Genomic DNA, 17,736 nt, shown 5'->3' with positions numbered 1-17,736 from the left:
TGGTGGGGAGAAATGGCCTGAGCCCTCCGACCCATAAATGTGCCTTTCCCAAGTGAGGTGGCTGCAAAGACCTTGACCTCAGTATTCATCATGGCTGCAGGCTGGACTCTCAGGGACAAGCTGGGTGGTGAGGGCAGGCCTCAAAGGCGTTGGAACACAACTTGGCAAACCTAGTGGAGTTGAAGAATCATGAAACCTAGATCCCCTGCCAAATCCACCTGTGGGTGTTCACCCCACGTAAATGCTGGCCTGCGCACACCAGGAGACACGACAACATTGTTTCTGTGGGCGATAGTGAGAGAATAGAACAACTCAGGTCTCCAACCTCAAGAGAATCACAAATGTGATGTTTTGCTCCAGTGGAATACCATATAGCCGTGAAGATGCATGACTTAGACCTACAGGTAACCAACCTGGATAAATCTCGAATGTGGAGCCAAAAAAGCAAGGTTGGGGATGGTATGTGGAGTAAAGTGCCATTATATAGTACCATCTAGATAGTTTAGAAACATGTAACACCATGCTTGGCTAGGCCTGGCACCCCCTACCGCCCCACGCCCAGCCCAGGGACCCAGATGCACCCTGAGCTGTGTGTGTGTGTGTCTTATGGGCGGTAGTGGGGTATACTTGACCAGGCCAGGCACCCCCTCTTGCCCCACTCCAGCACAGAACCCTCAAGGCTGTCATCCTCAGGGTGGCAGGATGCAGGAAACCTCTGTCTGTCCTCCTCTTCCTCTGGCTCTAGGCCTTCTCTGCAGGAGCAAGTGGGAGGCCTTGGAGGCCCAAGGAGAATAATGTGAACAGACCCATCTCTCTCATTAGGAGCTGCCATGGAGGCCAGGCCTGGGCAGGCTTGAAGGGGGTTTTCTGGGGAAGACAGAGGAGAGGGCAAGAACTATCAGTGGGGAAGGAAGGAGAGAAAGAAGAGGAGCAGGAAAGGAGAAAACAGAATATGTGGGAAGAAACCGATGCTTTGATTCAGGGAGACCTGGAGGACAACCATTGACCTCAAGAGGTCTAGATCCTGAGGCTCAAGCAGGATGAGCCTCTGGTGGGAGCTGTGGACCTGGGGCCCACCCCCTTCTCTGTCTTTGGTCGGTCATCTTGCCTGTGTAGGGCTCCAGGCCTCAAAACGGGGGCTGGGGGGGGGAGGGCTGAGCAGCTCCAACTCCAGTTCCTTCCCCACTCTTTCAGTCTGTCAACTGCAGGTTTTCCTGAGTGCCCACCAAGGGCCCTGAGTTACCCATGGTTTGCTTTATTTGCCAGCACCCTCTCCACCCCTTCTGGGGACTGCTCCTGCCCACATATCCACTGGGCCTGGCACAATTAATGCCTTACGTGCACCAATGCATTTCAGCCTCAAAATGACCTAAGAAGGGAGATGCTGATGTCATTACCAGTTTATGGATAAGGAAACCGAGACACTCTGAGAGAACTCACCCAAGAGATGAATAGGAGAACTGGAATTTGAATCTGGGTTGATTCCCAAGACTGTGGATTTTACCTCTACCTACACGCCCTCAGATGTTACAGGGGTCTAATATGTGCCAAGCACCTGCTTGGTGCTCATGATCCCTGTGCCATGTCAAGCACACTCCTGCCTCAGGGCCTTTGCCCTTGCTGTTCCTTATCCTATTACGCTTTCCCCTCAGATATCTATAAGGCTCTCTACCCACTCCCGTCAGGTCTTTGCTCAATTGTCACTTTACCTGTAAGGACCCTTCCAACCACCCTAAATAAAATGTATCTCCTCTCCCTTGCTCTGGTACCCCCCCCTCGCTTCTGCCTTATTATTCCTTTAGCACTCACCACCATGTGACATGTTGCTTACCTACATTTACTTGCTCATTGTCTGTCTTCCCCCAGTAGTAGGTATGCCCTGAGAGAACAGACTTTTCTCTTTAATTCTCAGCACACTGATGGGTGCCTGGCTCATTGTTGGCCTTCAACCACTCTTTATGACTGAGTGGCAGGGGCTACAATGGTGAAAAGTGAGGCCCCTGCCCTCAGTAAGCTCAAATTCTAGAGGAGACAACTGGTCCTCCTGAAGGAAATACACACACGTTTGTTTCAGGCAGCAGTGAGTGCCATGAAAGACACATCCACTGCATGAGGGCAATGAGAGGGATGGAGATGTCCTGGTGGACGGAGCCATCTGGGAGCCCTCATGAAGGAAACAGTTGAGCAGGGAGACTTGGATGAGTTAGGGAATGTGGCGTGGCTAACGCCCAGGGGGGGTGTCAGGGCGGAGTCAGTTTAGGGGGTGGTGATGGGAGATGCGACTGGGGAGGGGGTTGGTTTGCAGGGACCGGATGGTGCAGGGCCCAGCAAGTCCCGGAGGTTTCGGGAGCAGAGCAGTTCTTCCAGAGGCTCGGTTCCATGCTTCCTTCCCTGCTGTTATTTTCTGGGGCTGCTGTGACAAATGACCACAAACCTGGTGCTTTCGAACAGCAGAAATTTATTGTCCCATCATTCTGAAGGCCAGAAGTCTGAAAGCAGCATCACTGGGCAGGAGTCAAGGTGTCAGTGGGCCCTGCTCCCTCTGGAGGCTCTGGGAGAGAAGCTGTTCTGGCTTCTTCCAGCTTCTGGGTACTCCTGGCATTCTTTAACTTGTGGCCACATCACTCCAATCTCCGCCTCTGTGGTCACATTGCTGTCTTCTCCTCGGTGTCAAATCTCCCTCCGTCTCTCCCTCGTCACTCGTGAAAGCATTTAGGGCCCACCTGGATAATCTAACTCCCATCTCAAGATCTTTAATTCCAGCTGCAAAGTCCCTTTTTGGCCGTGTGAGGTTGTAGTCACAGGTTCCAGAGATTAGGACGTGGATCATCTGGCAGGCGGCTATTATTCTGATGTCTGGTCACTCAATGATTTATGCAATTCTCAGGCTACACTAGCGTCCCCTTTGGCTTAGGTTTTGCAAGCTGTTTTTCTGTTGTCATAATGAAAAACAGCCAGGCTAATACAATTGCCCACAGAATGGGTGCTAGTAAGTGTTCACGTGGAAAGCAAAAAGGGAGCTCACAGGTACTGAGTGTACCCGGAGCACACAGCATATAGGAAGCCCTCAATAAATGAATCCAATTAGTTCTTAGACAATGCAGAGAAGTCCATGTTATGATCTGTGTCCACATTATTATCCATGAGGGTCCAAGAGATGAAGCGACTGATTAGTCACTAAAGGCATACGGGGAGGGAGTGGGGGCTTCGGGATTGCAAGCCAGGCATGTCACACTTTCCTCTACATTGGGCTTCTCGGGCCCAGCACCACTGATGCTTTGGACCAGAAAATTCTTTGTTGTGGGGCTGCCCCTGTGCGTTTTAGGATGTTTAGCGGCATCCCTGACCTCTACTCACTAGACGGTGATAGGCAGTTGTGACAACTCCCAAGTTGTGACAACCAAAAGTGTCTCTACACATTGCCAAATGTACAAGGGGAAAAAACCTCCTCTTCTTGAGAACTACTGCTCTCGATTATACTCCCTAGTGGAGGTGGTGGTACAAAGAGGTGCTGTTTCAGCTGGGAATTGAACTCAGAGCGAGGAAACAGCTTCTCCTTGCCACCGAGGTAGACATTACTGGTTATCTACTGACATTTGCCTTCTGGTTCTTTTAGTGAAAAATTATAGCTGGGCACACTGCTGCCAGAATAAAGACTACATTTCCCAGCCTTCCTTACAGCGAGGTGTGACCATGTGATCATATTCCAGCCAATTAGAGGTGATATGGGCCAGTTCCCAGCTGTGCCCTTGAAGGGGAGGGTCATACTCCCCTTCCCTTTTGCCTTCTTCCCTCGTCTTACTGCCTGGGATGTGGATGCGGCAGCAACAAGATGAAGGAATCCCCTATTGCCTGGCCTGCTTATGCTTGGTTATTACTAGAGAAATCAATTTTCTTCTGGCTTAAGCCACTGTGATTTAAGAGTTTTGTTAGGGGCACCTGGGTGGCTCAGTCATTAAGCGTCTGCCTTCGGCTCAGGTCATGATCCCAGGGTCCTGGGATCGAGCCCCGCATCGGGCTCTCTGCTCCGCGGGAAGCCTGCTTCTCCCTCTCCGACTCCCCCTGCTTGTGTTCCCTCTCTTGCTGTGTCTCTCTCTGTCAAATAACTAAATAAAATCTAAAAAAAAGAAAGAGAGAGTTTTGTTAAAGTTGCCAAACCTGCATTTACCTATTACAGCCACCCAAGCCAGCCACGGTGGGGAAGGAAATAAGGCGGGAAACCGGGAGAGAAGGATGTAAATGGAGGGGCCTGGGCAGTCTGGCTCTGCAAGCTCAGAGATGCTTGGAAAACATTCCGGAAGGGAAACCTTCCGGAAAGGACTCTGAGTTGGATTTTGAAGGATGAGGAAATGTGGAGAGTGGAGGAAGGGAGCGGCACTCCAGACGGGGCTGTAGCAGGAACAAGGGCCCTGAGAAGAGAGCCGGGCCAAGCCCTGAAGGACCAGGAGGGCTTGCACGGGCTGTGAAGGGAGAGCACACACGGCACACCAGAAGGGAGCCCAGTCAGTGCCCGGTGGAGAACTTCACCGGGTGAGTGGAAGCCAGGTATGGGGATCACGGAGCTTGGCACAAGGCCTGGGGAACATCTGGAGGTTGAGATCAGAGGCAGAGAAGTGGCTGGGGAGCCCTGGTCTCTCTCCGACTCAGAGGACCGACTCTGGGGCTCACCCCTCACCCATGCCCCATGCCCCATGCTCCATGCCCGATGCTAAGGGGGGCCCAGTCCTGCTGGGCCTGGGGTCTTGATGTCTTCTTGCTGACGCCTCCTCCAGTATGCAGCCAGGGTCAGCAGGAGTGCGGCCAAGGTCATTGTCTTCAGCCCCAGGACCACAAGTGTGAACACAGACAGGAGGTCTGGAGGACACAGGGGAGAGCTCAGGAAGGACCCTGGGTGATCCCCCAATAGTCCCAGACCTCAGTGTCCCCACAAGGAAGATGGCCCAGTGGCTGTAAACCTCTGGAGCCACATTGTTTCTACGCTGAGAGAGGAGATCTAAGACCTCCCCTCCCTCTGTCCTGGGCCTGAAGAGGCTTTGCCCAATATCCTACCTGTACGTTTTGTCATCTTGGCAGCATTCCTGACAGCTGACAGTAATAGAAAACTGTGTTCATTTATGGGCTGCTCAGCTCCTCTGCCCCAGACCTTGAGCTAAGCACTTCCTAATTGCCTAATATAGTCCTTAAACTTATCCTGCAAGGTAGGATAATAATGTAATTGGTACAGATGAGGAGGCAGACTCCGAGAGGGGGCATGATTTGCTCAGGGACATGTATGTCAGAGAAGTGATGGGACCACGTGGTCTGGCTCCCAAGAATGGCAGGGACAGGCTGAGCAACAGGGAGCATCTGGGGTTGCTACCCCAAGTCTCACCCCCAACCGCATCCCAGTCCCAAGCACCCCTGAGGTGATGTGGCATGCACAGTTCTGGGCACTTGGCACGCGTAAATCTCATCGGATCTACATCCAACCTCATGAGGTAGGCTCTCCGATTCTTATCTCTTCTCCCCTCTAGTTCACAGAGCAGGACAACAGCCATTCAAGGAGCAAGGCTACCTGCCCGCAATCACACAGCTAGAAGGGGGCTCAATCCAGGATGCCTGGCTACCAAGCCATGTTCTCCAGCTCCGTGATGTATAGTTTCATGGTGTGTCCTTGCACTGGCTCATGGGGAGCTCACTACCTCTCAAGCAAGACTGCCCACTGAACAGTCAGCACCGGCTGTTAGAGAGTCCTTTCTCTGATTGAGCTTCAACATGGTTCTCTGGCTTCAACATGGTTCTGCAGTTGAGATGAAGTCCGGGGGACTTTCTTGGTGGCAGATGGCCCTAGAAGTCAGAAACTGCTCCCTTCCCATGGCCAAGCCATGTTTGGCCGCCCTTGCCTGTGGGGACTGGGTACCTTCACAGGAGGTAAGTACACTCACCTGATGGAAATAGCCTGTCTACATGTTCATTGGTGAATTCTGTCTCTTGGGGAGAAGTGCGGTTTGCTGCAAGGAAGAGAGACAGTCTCACATTCCCCTTTTCTTTCTGTCCTGCCACTTCCCGAGCCCCTGCTAGCACCTGGGGTCATCGAGATGGGTCTGCCTGGGATGGGGGCTAGAAGTCAAACCCTGCAACTAAGAGGGACTAGCTAGACCTGTGGGAGCATCTCTGGGGTAGGGACAATGTCTGATTCATTACAGTATCTACAGCACCTAGTGTAATGCAAGGCAGTAAACAGGCACTCAACAGACGCTGTTAAATCATTGATGGTCTATACAAAGTTCTGTGGAGCCCAGAATGGGGAGAAATTAACTCTGCCTGGGAAAAACGGAAGGTTTCACAGAGGAGGAGCTATTTGTGCTGGGCCTTGAAGGACGAGTAGGAGTTCTCCTGAGAGAAGGAAAAAGAATTCCAGGCAGAGGGAATGGCCTGTGGAAAGGCTGGAGGCTGAGAACAGCTGGTTTATTTGGGATATGATGGAAAGTTCCTTGTAGACCACCTCCCTCTCACCCTCAATGCCTCCTAGACCACCTGTCTCACCTTTTACTCTCAGCCTGGTGCCCGGTCCGGACAGGTGTTGTCTGTTGAGTTTCCTCTGAAACTTGACACAGTAGTAGGTGCCTGCCCGCTCAGCAGAGGCACCTTGCAGAAGAATGCTAAAATCCCTGCTGGAGGCCCGGGCTGCTGTCATGTTGGGGTGGGAGATGCCTTCAAAGTTGTAAATGGCCTCCCAGCTCAGACCAGCCCCCCAAAACCACCTCCTGGGTCCTGAGGGACCATCTCCAAGCACTGTGCAGTTCAGGGATACAGTGTCTCCAGTGGTTGCCAATACCAACTCCTGGGGCTGGATGATCCAGAGGTCTGGCTCTGGGTTCCCAGCTCCTGAAACCGAAGAGAGGGGCCTTGGTGTATTCCGTTTCTTCCTCCGCTGTCTGTTCATGACCTCCCTCATATCCTCCCTCCCTCCCCTCTTCCCTGATTTCTCTACTCAGCGACTCCCTCTGCATCCCCAGTATTCACTCAGTAAAGAAGTTCTCAGTCCCTACTATGTGCTGATGTTAAGATTAGGAAAAATGAAGCTCAGCAGGACACACAGATGTCCTTGGGCTGGGAGAAAGTTCTCAGTCTGGTGGTGGAGATGGCCCAGAAAATCCCCCTGAGGTTGGAAACCCAGAGGACTGTAGGACCAAGAGAAGGTCCCTGTCACAGCTTGGAAGGAGCCCGAGAAGCCTTTCTGACATGCTTGTGTCAAGTTAAAATGAGCCCTTCCTCCTGCCCCCAGCCACCTGCCACAGATATTCTGCCTGTCAAACAGTCTACAGGGTGGTTCCACAAACATCCATTCTTCTGTTTCATCACCCAAATGACCCTCAAAGTAGGAATCATGTCACTTATTCTACAAGTTAAGCACTTGAACTATATAGAGCTGAAGCGACCAATTTAAGAACACACTCTTACTGATTGGCAGACCCAGGATTTCAGTACCCAGGTCACTGCGGCTGGACTTACAGATAACATGACTGATGACGTGGGGAGTGAGGTAGATGAAATTATCAGCCCTAGTTCTTGACTCTCCTGGTAGTATGGTACATCCCTACTCTTGCCATGGCCTTGACGTGGGAGGGTACACATCACGGTCTCTCGACCTTGAGCTTAGCCACGTGACTTGCTTTAGCCAATGGGCTGTTAGCAGACATTACGTGATTAGAAGCTAGAAATGTGCTTGGGGGCATTGGGACGTGTCCTCTTTGCTTCTGCCATCTCCACGACACAGATGTACTGTGGGTAGCTGCGATAAGACATGGCCCTGGAACGAGGCACATGGGGCAGAACCACTCCAGCTGCCTGTACGTGTGTGAGTGAGACACACTTATTTTGTGTGCCACTAGGATCTGTGTGCACAGCAGGGCTGTGGGTAGAGGCGGCTGATGCAGGGACGCAGCTCAGAGCCGAGTGCTTAGACCCGCAGAGCCTGATACTCACCATTCACAAGCACGGAGGTACCCTCCTCCAGGGTCTTTTCTGATTTCCCACTCAAGTCACTAAACCCCACACAGGAAGAGAAGTTTTGTGCTGAGCAGGAAGGCCCTGGAGCCCTCAGAGCTGAGCTTGACCAAATCTAGTCATTAGCCGGCCAAGAATAATTGCTCAGGATGCTGGAGGGATGTTTTGGCAGAGGAAGTGCAAAAGATGGGGAGGTTGGCTCAAGAGGCAGGACAGAGCTATTGGATGGAGAACTTACAAATTATAGATGGCGCTTAAGTGCCCGCCATGTCCCAAGCCCTGTATGTATTACCATTTATTCTTCCCAACCCTCCTGTGACATGGGCGGCCTTATTCCTATCCTCACAGAAGACACTGAGAGCCTGGACAATTAGGTAAGTTTCCCAAGATCACTATTTATGGGCTGAATTGTGTCTCCCTGGCCAAATTCATATGTTGGAGTCTTAACCCCCAGTACCTCTGAATGTGGCTGCATTTGGAGACGGGGTCTTTAAAGAGGCAATTCAGTTAAAATGAGAGCATGAGGGTGGACCCTAATCCAATATGACTGGCATCCTTATAAGAAAAGAACATTAGGACACAGACTCACATAGAGGGAGGCCCACGTGGAGGCAGGAGGAGAAGGCGGCCATCTGCAAGCCAAGGAGAGAGGCCTCAGAAGAAACCAACACTGCTGATACCTTCACCTAGACTTCTAGCCTCCAGAAGTAAGAGAAAATACATTTCTGCTGTTTAAACCACCAGTCTCTGGCACTTTGTTATGGCCACCTAAACTAATACCTCATCCAATAAGAATGTGACAGTCTGTTTCTGGAGCCCCTGCTCTTAGTCCTCAAATGTATCACACAAAGTGTGTGTGCCATGGTGTTCAGTGTGAACGTCCTCCCTGTTTCCTGTGAATTCTTTTTAAAATTTAAAAATTTTTAAAAATAATTTTTTTTTTATTTTTAAGTAATCTCTATGCCCAACATGGGGTTTGCACTCACAACCCTGAGATCAAGACTCACATTCTCTACCAACTGAGCCATCCAGGGGCCCCCCTGTGAATTCTTTTTTTAAAAAACTACTTTATTGAGACATTTATTTACATATAGCAAATACCAGAAATTTTATGTACTGTATACAATTGTATAACTTTAAAAACGGTTTTTTTTTTAATCTGAAGTAGAGTTGACATGTAATATTATATTATTTTCAGGTGTCTTGGTGTGAATTCTTTGCCAAACTGCAATGCTTATTGGTGTATTGGGAAGTGGGTCTATTTTGGGGGTTGAACTGCTGCGTTTGGCCTCAAAATGGGCACGGAGAAAGAGGGCCGAGGCCTCCCATGCAAGTTTTTTCACACCTGGGTTATGAACATCATCTCAGGTGCTCCCCTCAAGAACACCCCGAGGTAGGTATTATTGTTACCTCCATTTTTCAGATGAGAAAACTGAAAAGGGAAGGAACATGAAGGGACCATATATTCAGACGGCATCATGACCAGGATTTGGACTCAGGTCAGATGACTTAAGGTTCTGCTCAACATAGGTCATCAGCTTTGTGCCCCAACTTTCCCCTGGTGTATGTGACCATCGGGCCTGGTGGATGACTCCGTCTCACTCCAAGACCTAAGTTTGCAGGATACCATGGTGTTTCTCAGTTGCAAGTGAGGTGTGGGAATAGGGAGGTGAGGCAGACGTTCCCTTCTAAGAGGATCTGGGGAGGGGATATGGAATTCTAAATTCCTTTCCTGCCCGTCCTTGGCTAGGCATGTGATAGTAGCCTCACCATTGTGACTACGTGATACCTCATGTTCAGTCCTAGGGACTGCTTTTGTCCTTAGTTCCGAGAAGTTCAGCAGCATCCACCCTCACACACCACGATGTGAGCCAGTCAGATCTGTTCTCTCTAATCCTTTCTGTTGGTTTGTTCCCTGGCCTCGGGTAGTTTCCTCCCACCTCGCACACGTGCACTGAAAGCTGCCCTCCACTCACACAGGGCTGAGAATAGTGCCTGTTGCCACCAGCCAAACCGGAAAACCTCATGATTGACAGAGCAATGGGTAGAACACATAGAAGAGAGTACTCAGAAAGGTGCTCTGGTCCCATCTAGCATATCTGAACGGCAAGGCCCTGAAATGATAAAAACAAATAACATTCTATTGTGAGGCTTTGACACGTGTTTAAGTAAAGTTCTGACAACAACAGAATAAAGACTGGGAGGGGGGAAACACTAGGATACCTTCAAAAGTTTCCTATACTGTATGCTAAATGGTATGCTGTCATTTAAAGGTAGATGGTGTTAAATTACAGATGTATACTATAAACCTTCAAGCAACCACTAAACAGCAAAATGAAGAGTTATAGCTAATAAGCCAATGAAGGAGACAAAACAGCATTATAAAAATATTCTACAATCAAAAGAAGACAGAAAAAGGGAAAAAAGGGAACAAAGAACAAATAAGACAAATAGGAAAGTAATAAGATCTAAACCTACTCCTATAAAAAGTCACTTTGAATGTAAATGGTCTAAATACCCCATGTAAAAATTAGAGATTGTTGGATTGGATAAAAAAGTAAGACCTAACTATCTGTTGCCTACAAGAAAGCACTTTATTTTTTTTTCAAGATTTTATTTATTTATTTGACAGAGAGAGAGAGAGGGAACACAAGCAGGGGGAGTGGGAGAGGGAGCAGCAGGCTCTCCACTGAGCAGGGAGCCCAATGCAGGGCTTGATCCCAAGACCCTGGGATCATGACCTGAGTGGAAGGCAGACACTTAACGACTGAGCCTGCCAGGCGCCCAAGAAAGCACTTTAAATATTAAAGGTGCGCGTATGTTAAAAGGAAAACAATGGAAAAAGATACAGCATATGAACACTAATCAAAGGAAAGCTGGAGTGGCTATATTAGTATCAAGTAAAGTAGATTTCAGAGCAAAGAATATCTCTAGAAGAAAGACTGTTACTTCATAATGATAAAGGAGCAAATTAATCAAGAAGACATATAAATCCCAAACATTTGTGCACCAGATAACAGGACTTCAAAGTATATGAAGCAAAACCCAGTAGAATGGCAGGGAGCAACAGACAAATCCACAGCTATGCTTTGAGATTTCAATATCCTTCTTTTCATAGTTGATAGAACATGTAGGCAGAAAGTCAAAAAGAATACAGAAGACTTGAAAAGCACTATCAACTAACTTAGCCTAATAGAGATTTATAGAACACTATGACCCCCAAATAGCAGGATATACGGTTCTTTTCAAGTGCACAAAGAACATTTGCCAAGATCGAGCATATTCTGAGTCATAAAAATAGTCTCAACAAGTTAAGAAGAATTCAAACATAATCTTTGACCACAGTGGAATTAAATTAGAATCAATAACAGAGAGATGCCTAGGAAACCCTGAGATATTCACAAGCTGAATGACATACTTTCCAATAACACATGAATTAAAGACAGAATGAAAGGGAAATTAGAAGACATTTTTATCCAAATGAAAACAAAAACACAATATTAAAATTTGTGGGATGTGTAGGGAAATTTATAGTATGCGTCAGGCTCTGTGCTCAGTGTGGGGCTTGCTTGGGATTCTCTCTGTCCCTCTTGCTCTGCCCCTCCCCCACTGCTCGTGCTCCCTTTTTGTCTTTTTTAAAAAAAGAAAATAATAAAAAAGGGGAAGAAACAAGGAAAAAGAGCAAATTAAACTCAAAGTAGAAGAAAGGAAACCACAAATACCTGAGTGAAAATCAACAAAGTAAAAAAGAGAAAACAATAGAGAAAAGTCAACAAAAATGAAATCTTTGAGATCATTATAATTGATAAACTTATAGCCATACTGAAGAGAGAGAGAGAGAAAGACAGTCAGATTATTAATCAGGCATGAGAGAGGTGACACCAGTACAGACTTTACAGATAAAACCACAATGAACTATTTCTACACACCTGTGAGAATGACTAAAATGAAAAAGATTGACCATACCAAGTGTTGGCGAGCATGTAGAGGAAATATCATCTTCATACATTGCTGATGAGAATGCAAAATGGTCCAACCTCCTTGGAAAACAGTTTAGAAGTGTCTTAAAAGTTAAATACATATTTGGGGCGCCTGGGTGGCTCAGTCATTGAGCATCTGTCTTTGGCTTGGGTCATGATCCCAGGGTCCTGGGATCGAGTCCCACATCAGGCTCCCTGCTCGGCGGGAAGCCTGCTTCTCCCTCTCCCACTCCCCCTGCTTGTGTTCCCTCTCTCTGCTGTGTCTCTCTCTGTCAAATAAATAAATAAAATCTTTTTTAAAAAGTTAAATACATATCTATCATATGATCCAGTCATTTTATTCTTAGGTATTTTCCCAAGAGAAATGAAAGCATAAGTCCATACAAAGACTTGTACATGAATGTGTATAAATGCTTTATTTGTGACAGCCCCAAACTGCAAACCAGCCAAATGTCTGTCAACAAGTGAATGGAAAAAGAAGCTGTGGCTTATCCACACAGAGGGTAGAAATGAAGACATGCGTGAACTCTTGATATGTGCAACAACATGAACGAAGCTCAAAATACTTATGCTGAGTAAAAGAAGTTGGACAAAAAGGAGTACATACTGCATGATCTTGTAAAAAGTTTTAGAAAATGAAAACTAATCTATAATGACAGAAAACAGATAAGTGGTTGCCTGGGGAGGAGGAGAAGTGGAAAGGATGAATCACAAGGACACTTTTGTGGGTGTTACGTATGTTCATGATAATGATTTTGGTGATGAGTTCACAGGAGTGAAGTATATCCAATGCCCAACAAAACTTATCAAATTGTACATGTTAAATATGTGTAATTTGTTGTATGTTATTTGTACCTCAACGAGAGAAGACCTGTGCCCTTTACCTCTTCCTGCTGTCCCCTTCTTGGTTCTCCTTCCATGTCATTGCATGGACTTTGGGAAATGTCCTGGGTACGTGTCTGCAGGGCTGGAGCAGCTCACTATCCACAGTTCTGGGATTCCTTCCTACCCATTTTCTGCCCTGCCTCTCACAGTGCGTGATGAGGGGTTCCCTTTTGGAAGCCTGGTATAAAACCCATATTTTTCTAAAATATTTGATCCTGGGTAGTTTAGACATCTGACTTTCTAGCCTAGCGCCTAATACTTAGTGGATACTCAGAGGTATTTGTGGAATGAGCATCTAGGAATTACAATTCACATTTTACAGTCGGGGAAGCCAGCTCAGAGAAGCGAAGTGGTGCCCCAAATCACAGCCGGGGAGTGAGGGAGCAGCCAGGTCTGGCCCCAGATCTGAGCCCACGAGGGCCTCTCCAGGGGTGACCGTCCTGGAGGACCCAAGGTGAGATGAGCAGGATCTGGGTCTTAGTAGGAGCTGGGACAGGGGCCCAGATGGACAGGAGATGGAATGAGCCTACTGAGAGCCAAGCATGTTGCCTGCTGGATCAGAGGGTTCTGGGCTCAGAGGCTGGGCTGGACCCAAGAGCCCCAGGACTCAAGAGCTAAATCAGCCTGATCCTGACTTAGAGGAGATGAACATAGGATAATAACAGCCAACAGTTATTAAATCTTAACATTATGCCAGGTACTTACTTAGAGGTATTATCTCGTTGGATTTTCCAAATAAAGTCATGAGGTGGGTCCCATGATTAGCCCCATTTCACAGAGGGGGAAGCTGAGGCCCAGAGAGAAGTTACTTAAATCAATCAGTGGTGAGGTTTGAGCCCAGATTTCTCAGGCTGAGCCCATGCTGGCTCATGGTGTTCAATTTGTGTGGTCACACAGGGCCCTGTGCTTAGAAGGGCCCCACACTTGTGAATGCTCTACTGTAGCTGTCATAAAGTTATCAACACTTTTTAAAAAAATTTAATTTAATTTTATTATGTTATGTTAGTCTCAACACTTTTTGAACCTACGTTTACATTTTGCACTGGGCCCAGCAAACTATGTCACTGATCCTGGGCTGAGCCTCATCATTTTTATACTTAATACTCACAGCACCCCATTAGCAGCCCTGTTTGCAGAAGAGGACAGCAAAGTGGCATGTGGCATGGGCACGTGGATGTCCGAGCCAGAGCCCAGCCAGCGAGCACCCAGAGCCTGGGAGCTTAACCTCACTGGGCTGCAGAACTTCTTGGGACACTGCATCTGCACTCTGCCGGGATCAGGAAATCTCTCAGCTACCCATTCCCTCTTGGTGGGGTCGAGCCCCTCCAGGCATGCCAGAGCACCTGGTGCCCCTCTCTGGGACCAGCCAGGTCCTGTTCTGTCCCAGATTCCACTCACCAGAGAGGACCAGGAGCAGGCAGGGGTGTGGGCCAGGTGTGTAGGGCAAGACTGGCCGCCGTTCTTCAATCTGGTGGGTGTTGGAGCCTGAAATGGAGCCAGTGGGCAAGGCTGTTTCTGCTTCTTGTAGCCAAGGCTGCTTGGGGAAGTGTTTTTACTATGGCATAATAAGGCTGCTGATGCAAGACGAAGGAGCTGTTTGGAGGGGTTTCCAGGTTCTGTGTTTGGGCTACGAGTGGTTCCTGTAATTGCTCTGTCAAAACCTTACTGACACCTTGCCATAGGCCCTGTGCTGGGCACCCTGGAAGGAAGATGAGCATGCCCGTCCTAGCGTGCGTCCAAGTTGGCCAGACTTGGGGATCAAATATTGGGGTCTGCCTCTTCTGGGCTGTGTGACCTTTCAAACTCCCTTGCCACCTCTGAGCCTTTGTTTCTTCATCTGCAGAATGGGGACGGTAGTAATCCCCTCCTCAGAAAGGTGTTGCGAGGATTATAAGATTATGTGGGTGAGGGCTCCGCACAATGGAAATGCTGAACACACCAGCCATTATCATTCATGATATGCAGGAAATAGAGAAGGTGGCATTTGCTTAAGAAGAAGGATTTATTATAAAGCAAGCCCCATGAGGCCTCTTTTTGGCAGTGTGGTGAAGGCACAGACCCCATTCCTAAAAGTATAAGAGCGGGCAACTCTTAAAACCTCTATTTCCTGGGGTCCAAATGTAACGCACCTAGAGCATATAAAAATTTGTGTTTGTAGCATCTTAATTTTCTGTAACTTCCTTGGGATCCCCTATCATCTTGGCTATCAGAAAGGAAAAGCGTACTTACATTTGCCAATTAAAGCAATCCCAGGCTCTTCCAGGTTCTTTCAGTCTCTTTAGCAGCACTGCCTGGGCTCAAATCTTGGCTTTATCCAATCATGACTATCATTTGAGTACTTTGTGCCTCAGTTTCCTAATCCGTAAAACCAGAATAAAAATATGGTTGCACATATGAGGTAGAGTGAGCATTGTATATGGTGCAATCATTCTCTTTTAGGTTAACTCAGTTTTTTTCCAAAAACAAACAAACAAACAAAAAAACCCAAAACAAAACCCAAAAATGCTCAAGCTTTCAATGCTCCCCTCCCTCCTTCCTACTTCAGGTGGTCCTGGGTGCAGAGGAGGCTGAAGTTTCTTTCCCGGCAGGATGGTGGGCCTTTGTCCTGAGTCCTGTCTCAGGGCCTGGTGTGTGCCATGGGGAGGTTGGTCTGGCCTGGTCCCTGAACACTTTGTACTGGGTCTGCTGAGGTGTGGCTGGCCCTGTCTTCTAAATCCCATTGCTCCTTCTACTTGTTCTCCTGTTTAGGAGACCTGTATTTTGGAGCCTCTTTGAACTGACCACAGGCCTAGAAAATTCTGCCAGACCCCCAACCCTTCCCTGTCATCCTCCCAGGGGAACTTCTTTTTAATAATTTTTTTTTAAAGATTTTATTTATTTATTTGACAGAGACAGAGATAGCAAGAGCAGGAACACAAGCAGGGGGAGTGGGAGAGGGAGAAGCAGGCTTCCCGCTGAGCAGGGAGCCCAATGCGGGCCTCGATCCCAGAACCCTGGGATCGTGACCTGAGCTGAAGGCAGACGCTTAACTACTGAGCCACCCAGGCGCCCCCTCCCAGGGGAACTTCTAAATCACCTGCACACACATCTGCCTGGATTCCTTTCTCAGCTATTTCTTTTCTTCTCAAGAGCTACTTAAAATGAATTTTATTTATTTTAATAGGTAAGGTATTGTATTGGTTAGCTATTGCTGTGTAACAAACACCGCCCCCCCAATGTAATGGTTTAAAACAATCACCATTTATTTAACTGGTGATTCTGTGGGTTGACAATTCTGCCTGGGCTCAGCTACATGGTTCTTCTCATCTCAGTTGGTTTTGGCTGGGATTGCTCCTGCATTTGAGATCAGCAGCAGGCTGGCTGCTGGGGTCGACTGACTGTCGCCTGGACCACCTCCACCCTCTTCCACGTGGTCTCTCGTTCTCCAGGAGGCTGGTCTGGCTTGTTCACATGTGAGAGGGGCAGTGTGGAGAAAGAGCAGAAGTTGCAAGGTCACAGAAGTGTCACTTCTGCTGCAGTCTTTTGGTTGAAGCAAGTCACAGACCAGACCAGACCAGATTGAAGGGATGGAAAACAGACTGCACCTCTTGATTGGAGGAATATTGCCAAGGGTGCGGAAGTAGGGAGGGGGGGAAAGAATTGTGGACATTCTGGTAATTTATCTCCCACGGGCATCCACAGGGAGCAGAATTCACAGGATTCAAAATCTCCTCTATAGGGCTATACCACCTTCCTTAGGGTTGACCATAGTTACCACTTCTGGAGATATTCAATTCCTGCATTCTTGTTGATCCATTTCTCAGAAGCCAGGTTGGACATGGCCCCTGTGGCCCCCTGGACACCCTAGGAGGCCAAGCCATGGTCCTTTCTGCTCTAAGAATCTCTAAACATACCTGGGATATCTATACTCCGTTCCTGCCCTAGCCCAGAGTTTTGATCCCAGGGCATGGGGGTGCTAGGCCCCTGGCATCTCAACTCCTGCCCTTCTCCCTCTTTTTCTTACCACCCCTCACTAGAGTCATAAGGGGAGGCATTCCGCTTCTTTTCTTCTGCAGGGACTTTCCTAACCTCAGCCCTCTCCTGAACACATTATCTTCTTTGTTCCAGCGGGATTCCCTCCAGCCCCCTGCCCAAAGCAGCAAACCGCAGGCTCCAGCTTTGGTAAGGGGCAGCTGAACCAGAACTAGACTACCGGGAGAGGGAAGAACGCACAAGAGAGTGCTTCAAAAATATTAGCCCTGTCCCCACTTATCTGTCACATGGACCCATGCACAGGTGGGGCACTGGCTCCCAGTAAGGACTCAGTAAGGGTCAGTGTGCTGGGCTGTCGTAGGCAGTGACTGTAACCAGCTGGAGGAGTTAGCCCAACATATATATATATTTTAAGATTTTATTTATTTGACAGCGAGAAAGAGAGAGAGAGAGAGAATGAGCAGGGAGAGGAGCAAGGGGAGAGGGAGAAGCAGGCTCTCCGCTGAGCAGGGAGCCCGATGCGGGACTCGATCCCAGGACCCTGGGATCATGACCTGAGCTGAAGGCAGATGCTTAACCGACTGAGCCACCCAGGCGTCCAGCCCAACATATTTTCAACAGGGGCTTCTGAGGTATGAGTACAACATGTCTACACTTAACATTGCCTTTTATTTTTCTCCCTACCAAAAAAAAAAAAGAAACTTTTAAACTTTTTTTTTTTAAGATTTTATTTATTTATTTATTTGAGAGAGAGAATGAGAGAGAGAGAGCACATGAGAGGGGGGAGGGTCAGAGGGAGAAGCAGACTCCCTGCCGAGCAGGGAGCCCGATGCGGGACTCGATCCCGGGACTCCAGGATCATGACCTGAGCCGAAGGCAGTCGCTTAACCAACTGAGCCACCCAGGCGTC

General features: G+C 48.3%; 2 protein-coding genes across 2 annotated transcripts in view; one reads left to right on the top strand and one right to left on the bottom strand.

The window, feature by feature from the left end:
• Nucleotides 1-2,441: 2,441 nt before the first annotated feature.
• SIRPB2 (signal regulatory protein beta 2) lies at nt 2,442-7,696 on the bottom strand. The gene is made up of 3 exons (XM_006752259.2): nt 6,526-7,696; nt 5,925-5,990; nt 2,442-4,854 (listed from the first exon to the last, which is right to left on the bottom strand). Exons 1-3 carry the CDS (start codon nt 6,935-6,937, stop codon nt 4,709-4,711), a joined length of 624 nt encoding a protein of 207 aa, XP_006752322.2. The 5' UTR covers nt 6,938-7,696; the 3' UTR covers nt 2,442-4,708.
• Nucleotides 7,697-16,420: 8,724 nt separating this feature from the next.
• The window catches only part of LOC102732627 (signal-regulatory protein beta-1-like), an 8,725-nt gene continuing 7,409 nt past the window's right edge, over nt 16,421-17,736 (top strand). Inside the window, exon 1 of the mRNA XM_081832235.1 lies at nt 16,421-16,465. Coding sequence (XP_081688361.1) covers nt 16,421-16,465 — 45 coding nt within the window. The remainder of the gene's footprint in view (nt 16,466-17,736) is intronic.

Source organism: Leptonychotes weddellii, chromosome 10 (assembly GCF_054177405.1).
Source record: "Leptonychotes weddellii isolate Sample4059 chromosome 10, ASM5417740v2, whole genome shotgun sequence".
NCBI lineage: Eukaryota > Metazoa > Chordata > Mammalia > Carnivora > Phocidae > Leptonychotes > Leptonychotes weddellii.
Note: the sequence above shows the minus strand (reverse complement) of the source record. Positions and strands in the feature narration are given on the sequence as shown.